Source organism: Psammomys obesus, unplaced genomic scaffold, assembly GCF_907164565.1.
Source record: "Psammomys obesus unplaced genomic scaffold, mPsaObe1.curated_primary_1811, whole genome shotgun sequence".
Lineage (NCBI taxonomy): Eukaryota > Metazoa > Chordata > Mammalia > Rodentia > Muridae > Psammomys > Psammomys obesus.
This window is the reverse complement of record NW_026591598.1, coordinates 10,723,218-10,735,299: the sequence shown is the minus strand read 5'-3', so window position 1 is coordinate 10,735,299 and position 12,082 is coordinate 10,723,218. Positions and strand designations below refer to the sequence as shown.

The following is a 12,082-nucleotide window of genomic DNA, read 5'->3' as shown; positions in this document are numbered from 1 at the left end:
GAAGGAAGGAAGGAAGGAAGGAAGGAAGGAAGGAAGGAAGGAAGGAAGGACGGACAGATGGACGGGAGAAATGGCAAACACCCTATATTAAAGCGCTGAAAGAGATGGTTAGTGGGCAAGCCTGCCTGTGAATAGGAGGGCCTGAGTGAACACCTCCAGCACTCGGGATGCGGCTACACTGCTAACCCAGTGCTCTAGGGGACAGCAGTCAGTGGGGCTTGCGGGCACCAGCAAGTTCTGGGGAAACCCTGTCTAAAGAGAATAGACAAAAAGTTCTAGAGCAGATACCCCCTAGGGCTCCCACCTATGTGTACATACAGGAAAACACACACCACACATACAGCACATTCCCAGACTCAAGACAAACACAAAAACCTACACACAGGATGAACAAAAAAGAAAGAGGTAAATAAAATGTTCGTTTACATGTTTTAAATGAGGCCTTTTTCTTTAACCCACCAATCACACAGAAAAAAGTGGTTTTCCATAGTAACTCACCAATTCGGGATCATCTTCCTCTACATTTGTAGGCTTTCCTTCCTTCTTTAGCTGTTTTTTTCGCTCTTTAACCTAAAAAGAGTTTATTTTCATCAAAAGATGAACACACATACTTTAAGAATAGCCACTGAGCTGTATATATATATATGTACACTTTTCCATAGACATAGGATAAGATGAAGGCAAAAAAGCCTCATCCTGCACCATTAATAAATAGTAATAATAAGCCCAGGTGTGGTGGTTGGTGCACGCCTGTGATCCCAGCACTCTGGGAGACAGAGGCAGGTGGATCTCTGTGAGTTTGAGGCCAGCCTGTGAGTCCAGGACAGCCAAGGCTACACAGAGAAACCCTGTCTTGAAAAAAAAAAACAAAACAAATTAATAATAATTTATAATAGAAAACACTGTAAAGCAACTAAGAGGACTTAGAACTTTGGGTCCTTCCTCTAAGTTCATCTAAAATCCAACTCTAGCCTGTACCCACGGCAAACACTAGGGAAAGGCAACCAGCAGATGTTGTTCCCAACTCCTAAAGGCTAAGCCACAGCCAAAAGCTTAGACATGGTCATTTAGTTTTCTTAACTTTTGGTCACATAGTTATAGCAAAAAAAGCATGTTTGCAAAGCTTTAGAAGAACCTAGAAAACGTACGACATTTTAAGTATAAAAAGTATTTCTAAAAAGTGCACTCTTGATAATTTCCACTGCGAAACTCCCAGAAACCATAATTTTCACATCACACTTATGGATACACTCGTCCCTTTGGCCACTACAAGAATCCACAGGAGACTAACACTACTCCGTAAGTGACACTGCCACTTGGGGTCCAGGTTCAGAAAACATTCCACTGCCACCCTGTGGCCAGAAATTCTAAGGATGATTCTTTATACGCAAAACAGATAGAGGACTGAAAAACTGTCATGTGCTCTTAACAGGACTGACCCTTCAGGTGCTCTGTGCAACACAACCAACAGGACCTGGTTACAGCCCTTTCCTTTTCCTATTTTTCCTCTCATTGTCTTCATCTAAAATGGGTTTATCTTGATTATTATTGCCTATAAAGTTCCAATTCAGATTCCAATGCTCTTCAAAACAAAGGTCAACTCCTGATTCGCTCACCATTGAAAGTGCTCTTGAAATGGTCTTGAGATTCTTGCTATAGTGGGTTAAAAAAAAAAATGAGGAGCTTTCTAGCTGGGCATAGTGGTACATGCCTGTAATCCTAGCAACTGGACATGGAAAAGGATCAAAAATGCAAGGCCAAGGGCTGGAGACATGGCTCAGCAGTTAATAGCACTAGCTGCTCCTGCAAGATTCAAGGTTCAGTTCCCAGCATCCACACAATGGCTCACAACCATCCTTAATTACAGTTCCAGAGGTTCATGATCCCCTCTTCTCACTTCCCTGGGCACCAGGCATGCCCATGGTGCACATACATACATGTAGATAAAATACTCATAAACACAAACAAATATAAAAGACTCAAAAAGAATTTACGGTCAGCCTCAGGTACATAGCTAATTCAAGGCCAGCCTGGGTTACATAAGACCCTCTTTCAAAATACAACAACAACAACAACAAAAAGAAAAGAAAAAGAAAGGCTACTCTGTCCTCCTAGCAAGACCCCATTTTGAAAAACAAACAAATAAAAGCTGTAACTTAATTCATCTCAGCTGAGTCTTCAGAGTGCTGTTATCAGTCTGGACATGTGCCTCCTCCTGCTCTAAAACGCACGCAGAGCTCCTTGACAGCCTCTCTCATCTTCAACCCCTTCACAGCAACAAAAGTAAGACCAAAGAGTCAACACCATCGGAGCCAGGCCACTCCCGCACTCACAGGGGTAGTGTGGTAGCTCGACTGGGAGGCCGAGAGTGGCTACATACATACGGGACCGGTAGTGCGAGTGGATGGCAGTGTCCTAGACACTCCTCATCCTGAGCTTGGCTCTCAGGGAATGCTAGCTTTTGGCACTGTTGACGAGCACCACAGCTAAATGGCAGAGAATAAAAACGATCACTAGCTACGTGGTTTGTACTTCGAGGTTGCACACACCCGTCTACACGGTGCCCAAGGCTTGCTGTTACTTCCTGTAAACACAGCAGCACTAGAAATACTTACAGTGTGTTCCACGTATTCTTTTCCTGCCTGAATTACATCCAGGGCCCTCTTCTTTTGTTCCTGATCCAGTAGCAACTTGTAAGCTTTGTCCACAGCTAATGCAAAACATTGAAGTTAACTGTTTCTGCAAATACCCTCTCAAAGTCTGAGCTATACTCAGGCAGTGTAAATGGACTTGCACTGTCTAAAAACATTCCCTACTTTGTTAAATTATTAACCATTGTTAAACCCATTTTTTTAAAAAAGCATACAACCATAGCAATAACCTTGAAAGTCTTAGAAAAAATTATTAAATAAACACTCAAAGCTAAATATACCACATCTAGATTTAACACACTGGTAAAATTTCCCACTTCTATGCAGCGAAAAAAGATCCTATACAATAAAAGCATACTGGCAGAACGTACGTTTTAACACAGCAAAGTTAAGGTGCGCTTTCTTTGCGGTGCTGAACCCAGGGCCTCAAGCATGCTAGGCCAGCACTGACTACACACACCCTGCCCCCAGGAAAACATTCTGCGTAAATGGCTGCTTTACTGACATCCACAGCTTCTCCATAACCAGTTATTGCTTAGCATTGACAACATACATTACCCAAAATCAGGTAAATTTACAAATACCTTCAAAAGCCTTCTGTGCTCTGTCAGCATCATCTTGATTCTTGTCAGGATGCACCAATATAGACAACTACATGGAAGAGAGAAGTCAGGTTCATCAACAGTTCCCGGAAGTGGCTTGAACTCTTTACACATACCAGTAAGTGAATAAATAAAACAGGAACTATTTATGAGAAACCCCCACAGATGATTCTTTCAGACATTTACAAGATTTCTTACTGGCTGCCACTGATGGAGCAGAAACAAGTTGGAGCAAAAAGAACTGTGTTGGGATTTAACCTAATGTTAATCCCAGAAGTCCCAGAGCCACAATTCTGATTTGTGATTCTAACCTCATTTGCAACCCTGAGCAACTCTATCCTCAGTTCTAGGCCTGCTCTATTGCTGGGAAGATACAAAACATTTAGTTTGTTGTGTGGACAAAATGAATAATGCAAGTTATTAGCATGAACTGAGTTGGGGGCAGCATTCTCCAAATATCAACACTGAGGATGATTATGAGTTTAGGGATAGCCTGGGCTACACAGGGAATAGGTAAGGAGAGAGGAGGAAAAAAAAGGGGAGGGGAACAGAAGGGAGAGGAAGAAAGGGATGAGAAGGAAAAATGGAAAAAAAGGAAATAGGGGAAGGGAGAAGGAAAGAAAAGAAAGAAGTGAATGAATTTGCACACTAAAATCCACCAACAGCATATACAAAGTATCAAGACATCTATTAAAAGCCCTCTGTATGTGACACCTCATTTGAATATTTAAATACATTCACCAAATGAGGTAAAACAGATACAGAAAGGCCCAAAGCACTTGTTCAAGTGCACACCGCTTGAACAAACAAGCTAAAGTCATATGTACTCTCAACTATGAGACCATCTTATAAATCAGCAAGAACTCATAACTCAAGTTCACTGGCTCCAGGAAAAGTCTGACTAAAGACTGAAATGTTTGTTATATTGGGAACATCTGTTAATAGATTGTACTGGAAAAACAAGACTCTGGGAAGAGGGAAGAATGGAATGCTAAGTTTAAGTAAAGATCAGAGCTCACTAAGAATAAAGCTATAAAGTTATATAATGGGACAGGAGTGAGCAAGCAAAATCAAAAAGCAGCCTAGCTTAATATAGCTTGCTGGGAGCTCAGAGGTGACTATGAGTCAGCAATATGGAGGATCTAACCTACTGCACTGAGGAAGCAACGAATATTAACATGACTGTTGTGGGGACCCGAGGATTACAGTCAGTGCAGGCCAGGTCCTATTCAAATGTGAAAAGCATGAAGACATAAAGAACATGGGATGGCTAAAATAAATAAATAAATAAATAAATAAATGAAGATAGATAGATAGATAGATAGATAGATAAGTGGCGAGAATCAGAGGCCAGAGAGCTGCTTTCCTGAAGAAATTTCAAAAAGTACTTGTTACAACTAAACCAGGTATTTATTTTTTAAGAACTTCTTACATTTGTTGGAGCAGGGGATGTGAACACAAGCCATGGCACAGGTGTGGAGACCAGAGGACAATTGGCTGGAGTCACCTTTCTCCTACCATGTGGGTCCCTGGGATCAAACTCAGGTGGTTGGGCTTGGCAGGGGGAAAGCTGCTGAGCCCCCTCACTGACCCAAGCTGGGTAGTTCTTGAATATTTACAGCTATTTTCAAAGGTGAAGTTACTGAGTGGGTCAGTTGCATGCTGTGTGCCAGTCATTCCAACTACTTGAAGGGTAAGGTAGGACAATCACATAAACCAGGATGTTTGAGGTCAGTCTGACATGAGATCCTACCTCAAATAAAAGTGAAGCTATTGTAGATATTGTATTTGGATATAAAAATCATTGTACTCGGGCTGGAGAGCTGGCTTAGAGGTTAAGAACACTGGCTGTTCTTCCAAAGGTCCTGAGTTCAATTCCCAGCAACCACATGGTGGCTCACAACCATCTATAATGAGATCTAGTGCGCAGACACACATGCAGGCAGAATGTGGCATAATTAATCAATAAATCTTTTTTTTTTTTTTTTTTTTTCCAGAGCTGAGGACCGAACCCAGGGCCTTGCGCTTGCTAGGCAAGCGCTCTACCACTGAGCTAAATCCCCAACCCCAATAAATAAATCTTTAAAAAAATCATTGTACTCACAGAAAAACCTTTACCCGTTACATTATTTAACATTTTATATCACTATACATTTATGCCACTGCAAGTTTATGAGAACAGTTATCTAGCCTTAATTTGAAAAGGAGTGGGGGGGTGGTCAATTTCCGCCCAAGGTATTTAGTTCTCAGAAATCATTTTGAGGGTGTAGCTCAATTGGTAGAGTGAGTGCTTGTCTTAGTAGACATGAAAACCTGGGCTCAATGCCCAGCACCCCATAAACTAGGTGTGGCAGATGCCTAGAGTCCCAGAACTCAGGCAGTGAAAGCAGGAGGATCAGAAGTTCAAGGTCATCCTTAATTGCACAGTAAGGGATTCTAGGCAAGCCTAACCTGTCTCAGACCCCATCTGAAGAAACAAATAGAAGGCTCAAGCTGTAGTGAGAATAACATACTGTACCTGCCGGAACCTCTTTTTTATTTCTTCATCTGTCACTTCAGGATCTATCTGAAGAACCTGCAAGAACAAAGATCAAATGAGTGTAAAGCTGAGCATGGTGGCCCATATGTCATCTCAGTCCTATGAAAACAGAGGCAGAAAGATGGTAAGTGCAGGGACAGCCGTGGTTACAAGCAGGACAGTCTCAAAAAGAAAAAAAGCGGAGGGGAAAGATTGTGTGTGTGTGAGTATGTGTGCTTAGGTATATATCCCCTCTCCTCACACTATCTGTAAACATAACTAAATCCACTAAGTAGAACCAGCTGAAGTGGCATAGGCCCAACCTCACAGTCCAGAACAGAGCTCAGGGCTCACACACAAGCAGTCGTGGGTAGTCAGAGTGGTAGAGCCCACGCTGGGTAAGAAGGGTATCCACACAGCCTGACATGGAGCAAGACCGGAGTCAGGCTGCCTGGCATATTATGTCAGAACCTAAGTAGGGGAAAGATATTACTGTGGGCTCAGCACAGTGCTTCACACCTATAATCCAGTATTTAGGAAGTTTAGACAGACTGTCAGGAGTTACAGGCTGACCTATGCAAAACAGAAAGATTGTGACCACCTCTAACTCCGCTCCAGGAATCTCACACTTCTGGCCTCCACGGGCACCTGCACTCATACATGCAGAGACCCACACACAGACTATCACATAATTTAAAATAAAAATGGTGGCTGGAGAGATGACTCGGTGATTAAGAATGCTGGTTGCTCTTACAGAGGACCCAAATCTGCATACCAACAAGCTCCCACCTTGGGTAGCTCACAATTACCTCTAACTACAGCCCCAGGAAATCCAAAAAGTCTGGTCTCCATGTCCACCTGGACCCATGCACACAGACATACACATTCACATAATTCAAAATTTACATATAAATATGTATATATTTATAATAAAAATAAATCTTAGTCAGACATAGCACCACACACCTTTAGTCCCAAGACTCAGGAGACAGAGGCAGGAGGATCTCTGTGAGTTTGAGGCCAGCCTGGTCCACAAAGCAAGTTCCAGGACAATCAGGACTACACAAAGAAAACCTATCTCAAAAACACCAAAAGTAAGCAAAGAAAGAAGAGAGAGAAAAAAATTCTTAAAGAAAAACCATGAAAACAAAGAAAAAACTGGTATCATGGGTGTGGCAATAGACACTAGGCTTCAATCCCAACATAAGGGATGCTGAGGCCACACATTCTGGGGTATCCTCAGCTACATGAGGCAGCCTGGGCTGCCTGAGATCCTGTCTCAAAACAACAAAAAGCTGGGCAAAGGTGGCAAAGACCTATAATCCAGCACTCAGGAGGCAGAGACAGGTAGATCTCTGTGAGTTCAGCCTGTCCTCAGGCTGGTCTACAGAGAAGCTCTTGAAAAACAAAAGAACCCAAACCAAATCAAAACAAACAACAAGGGCCAAACTAGAATGCACAACAGTGAAATGTTTATTTGAAACCCCTTGAGTTTGATTCAAAGCATCAAAGAAAAAAAGAAAAAAAAAAAAAAATAGAGAAATGTCTCAGTGGTTAAGAGGACTGGTTCAATTCCCAGCACCCACATGGGACCAACAACCAACTGGAACTCCAGCTGTGACGTGGCTTCTAGAGTCTAGGCATGTACGCAGTATACATACAAACACAGACAAAGCACACATTAATTTTTTTTAGCGGGCATGTGGTGGTGAATGCCTTTAATTCCAGTACTTGGGAGGCAGAGACAGGCGAATCTCTGCGAGTTTGAGGCCAACCTGGTCTACAGAGGGAACTCCAGGACAGCCAGGGCTAAACACAGAAAGCTTGTCTTGAAAGACAAAACACAACAAAATTTGAAGTAAATAATCAGTGTGTTTGGAGGGTCAGAGGAACAGACCCGACAGTGTCAGAGCCGCTGAGGACGGCACCAGAATCTCCCTGTCACGGTATTGGGAAGACAAAGGAAGCCATGCTGCCAATGAACTATAATTTGAGGTAAATGACACAAGAAAGAACAGGACTAGTGATGCTAAGACACGTTCAGAGCGAGGCACAGGGGGCGGTGCGCACTGCCCTCCCAGCACACAGGAACATGAGGCAGGAGCCCCAGGCTCAGCCACTCTGGGCTACGCTGAGAGAGTGCACTAGCTTCTCTAAACTCTTTCTATTCTATCTCTGGTATTTTTTATTTTCCTGTAACAAAAAAGTTGTAACAAAGTTTTTGTTTGTTTGTTTTTTGCTTTTTTTTTTTTTTTAAACAACAAACAGGGTCTTGCTGGAGCCCTGGAGTGGCCCAAGCCTTGCTATGTAGACCTGGCTGGCCTCAAACTTGTAGGGATACCTGAGCCTCTGCCTCCCGAGCGTAGAGAGTATTACATACCCGGCATTACAAAGTTTTTAAATTAAGGACCCTAAATTTATCAGGCCAATTATATCTCTGTATCAAAAATAAATCCTTGTATATTTGAGCCACTGAAGTATTGGAGAACATTTGACAGGATGAAGTCCATATCATTCATTCATTCATTCAGTCATTTATTTGTAAATCCTTTTTAAATATTTTTTTCATCTCATTTTTAAACAAGCTACCTCAACAACTCTACTTACAATAAAATCATCCAACCTCAAAGACAACTTACCCACAATATAAAATCTACCATTTACCTTTTTTTCATTCCCAACCAATATAACTTGGGGTGTATGCTCTAACATAACACTGCCTCCTAGCCAGGTTCAATGGCTTACACCCGTGACCCCAGCATTTAGAGGCTAAAGCAGGACAACTACAGAGTCCAAGGCCAACCTGGGATACAAAAACAAGTCCCAGGCCACCATGGGCTACTGTTTCAAAACTAGCTAGCCAGGTGCAGTGGTTCATTTCTATAGTCTCAGCATTCGGGAGGCTGAGGCAGGAGGATCTGGAGTTCAAAGCTCAGAGACTTCTCAACAAACAAACACAACCCTACACACAGTTACACACATTCTCTCTCTCTCTCTCTTTCTCTCACTCACACACACACATGCACGCACGCACGCACGCACACGAAGCTCTCCACCAGAGCGCTACAGCAACAATAATAGGCACACGAGGAACTGTCTGCACATATAAAAAGCTCTCCACCAGACTCCACAGTGACAATCCGCTCACCTCAAATGGATTCAGATTAAAGTAAGAGGAACCGGGACGAGTCAATCTTTCAATCTGATTTTTGGATGTTAGAACTGAATCTCTCTTCTCTATTTGTTTCACCTAAAAGTAAAAGGATTGAGAATTCCATTAGTAAAAACAATAAGCGGAATATCTACCTTAACACAACACTAATATGCTCGGCAAACATCTATTCATACCTACCATGTGCAAGAAGACACTTTGCTATAAACACTAAAGAATGGTTACCACAGCACAGCTAATTTTACAGTAACAGTTCGGGTCTCCAGCATCCACACAGAAGCTGAGCGTGGGCACAGGCACCTGTGACCCGAGAGCTAGGGAAAGAGACAGGTAGCTCCCCAGAGCTCACTGGACACAACTGGTGAACTCCAGGTTCGGCGACAGATCCTGTCTTAAAAAATAACATGGAAGGTGAAAGACACATGACAATGACCTCTGTCCTCCACAGACATCTGTGCCCATTTGTACAAACTTGCACACACATGTATACTACACACAAATTTGAAAATTTACATGTATTATTTATGGTAACAATTCTTCTTGGAAGGTAGTATCATTTTTCCCATTTTACACATAGGAAAATTAAGGCTTAAAGAGTCTGTGATTTCCAATTACTTAATTTGTGAGAAATTTACCCTAACAGTTTGATTCTCAATCAGACATCAAGAAGATTCTCAGATAATAAAACAGACACCTTGGGCTGGAGAGATGGCTCAGTGATTAAGAGCACTGTCTGCTCTTCCAAAGGACCCAGGTCCAAGTCTCAGAACCTACATGGCAGCTCACAACTGTCTGTAACTCCAATTCAAAGGATCTGACAGCTTCACACTAATGTGCATAAAATAAAATTAAAAAAAAAATTAAAAAACAGACATCTCCACAAAGCTTGAATCACAGACCACACAGCTGCGTGTGGATGCAATTAACCCAGCTTTTTTCATTTTGAGAGGAAAAAGTGCAATTACATTAAGCCATGAACTATGAACACCATTTAACACCATTATGGGGGACTTGGTATGTGGCTCAGTTGGTAGCCTGCTTGCCTACCAGACATAAAGCTGGGTGTGGCATCTGGGAGGATGAAGCAGGAGGATCACCACCAGTTCCCAGCAGGCTGCACTGCAAAGTAGTAAGCCAACCTAGGCTTCACTGAGAACACATCTAAAAAATAAAAAGACAAGGGCTGGAGAGATGGCTCAGAGGTTAAGAGCACTGGCTGTTCTTCCAAAGGTCCCGAGTTCAATTCCCAGCCAACCTCATGGTGGCTCATAGCCATCTACAGCAAAATCTGGTGCCCTCTTCTGGTGCCCAGGCACTCATGCAGGCATGAGGTTACATAAATAAAAAGTCTTTAAAAATAAAAAGACAAGCTGAACGGTACTGTCTTAGGTAGAGGCAGATGATCTCTGTGAGTTCAAGGCAGGCATGGTCTACAGATAAAGCACCAGGACAGCCAGGGCTACACACAGAGAAATGCTTCCTCGAAAAACCTAAGTAAATAAAGAAAATATAAAGACAAAAAGAGGATGTGCTCATACCCAAAGCTGAATTAATAAGACTGTGATGCACAGGCATTCTTTCTCTGCTTTCTGCCTGAGGCTGGGGAGATAGCTCAATGGTTAAGAGTACTGGCTGCTCTTCCAAAGGACCAGGGTTCAATTCCCAGCACCCACAACTGTCAAGATCTGACACCCTCACACAGACATGTGCAGGCAAAACACCAGTGCACATAAAATAAATAATTTTTACAAAAGATATGAACTGCTCTGCCCACATCCCCACCAAAATGGATTGAAATCTCTCAAACACTGAGCAAAACAAAAGGCCAACACCATGAAGGAAGTACTGGTATAAGTATTGACTTCAAAAAAACTACCTTTCTTCTACTTTATAATTTGCAAGCTGCTCTCTTATATATTAAATCCTTTAACGCGAAAACTCTCACAATTCAACTCACAAGTGTGGTAAATGGTATCTTGAAAGATTTCAACAGCAGTCAGGCTGGCTTGCAAGAACTAGTGGGAGGGCCTCTGCTACAAACAGCTTCCTTTCATTCACCTTATCCATTCATTTAACCAGTGACTATATACTGAACATCCACCATCACTAGGCGCTTGGTGACGCAATCGTGAGCAAGGCTCAGGCCAAGTTCACTCCTGTCCTACCTGACACCAGGTTGTTAGCTGCTAAGTCGCAGAACCAAGTACGTATGCACCCTCCCAAGGTTCGTCACGTTCAAAGATGGGGGGTGGGTGGGGGAGTCACATAACGCATTCTTGTCACGACGAACAAGTGCTCAGCACTGGTAAAACCGCAGAAATGGCCACTCACACAGTCCACGGTAGAGGAGCGGGGAAAGGCCTCGCTCCTGTTTACAAATAAAAGCAGGTGCGCAGCAGCTCGCTCTCCGCCTGGCAGGGCCCGGCCTCCGCCAGTCGGGAGACTCCCCGGCCTGCAGGCTGCATCATGCGACAAGCGGCCCATCGGGCCCTCTCGGGGTCCGGGTCTGCAGGCCCCGCCGCGCTCCGGGGGACCCCAGCCGCCGCCGGTGGCGGTGGCGCACGCATCCCGCGACCGGTCCGCAATCCCCAGGCCAGACGGCCCGGGCCAACGGTCCCGGGAGGCGTCCCACCGCCCCCGGCCGTTGCGGACGGAGCCGGAGCGCAGCTTCCCCGAGGACGCGGTCCTTACTGCGGGCTCACCTCACTGTAGAAGGTCATAAACGCCTCCTCCGTGCTGCCTCCGCCGCCCGAAGCCCCGCTCTCTCCCGAAGCCGCCATTTTCCGGCTAGCCACCACGTGACCGCTCTGCGCAGGCGCAGCGTCACGTGACCCTTCCAAGCCGGCCTTGCGACCAGCCTCTGCCGGCGAGCCGCACTTAAAGGGCCCAAGACCCTACCTAAACCCTTTTGCTTTTGCTTTTTTTTTCGGAATAGGATTTCTCTGTGTAGCCCTGCCTGTCCTGGAACTCAGGGATCTGTCTTCCTCTGCCTCCTGAATGCATGGATTAAAGGCGTACTTGGACTTTTTTAAAGAAATTAAAATAAAGAACCTTCGAGGTAGCCCGGCTGGTCAGGGCTCTTAACCTCAAAACCTGACAACCTAAATTCGATTCCCGGGGCACCACAGAGTGAAAGAAA

At 44.0% G+C, this 12,082-nt stretch overlaps 1 protein-coding gene across 2 annotated transcripts in view; it reads right to left on the bottom strand.

The window, feature by feature from the left end:
- The window catches only part of Dnajc8 (DnaJ heat shock protein family (Hsp40) member C8), a 19,494-nt gene extending 7,752 nt beyond the window's left edge, over positions 1–11,742 (bottom strand). Inside the window, exons 1-7 of one of the 2 annotated variants that reach the window (XM_055611133.1) lie at positions 11,646–11,711; positions 9,124–9,330; positions 8,920–9,021; positions 5,772–5,828; positions 3,236–3,302; positions 2,616–2,710; positions 499–570 (exon numbers count right to left, since the gene is read on the bottom strand). In XM_055611133.1, the coding sequence (XP_055467108.1) occupies positions 499–570; positions 2,616–2,710; positions 3,236–3,302; positions 5,772–5,828; positions 8,920–9,021; positions 9,124–9,126 (396 nt within the window). In that variant the 5' untranslated portion in view covers positions 9,127–9,330; positions 11,646–11,711. Of the gene's footprint in view, positions 1–498; positions 571–2,615; positions 2,711–3,235; positions 3,303–5,771; positions 5,829–8,919; positions 9,022–9,123; positions 9,331–11,645 lie in introns of both variants that reach the window. The other variant, XM_055611132.1, reaches the window with a different exon arrangement.
- Positions 11,743–12,082: the final 340 nt, after the last annotated feature.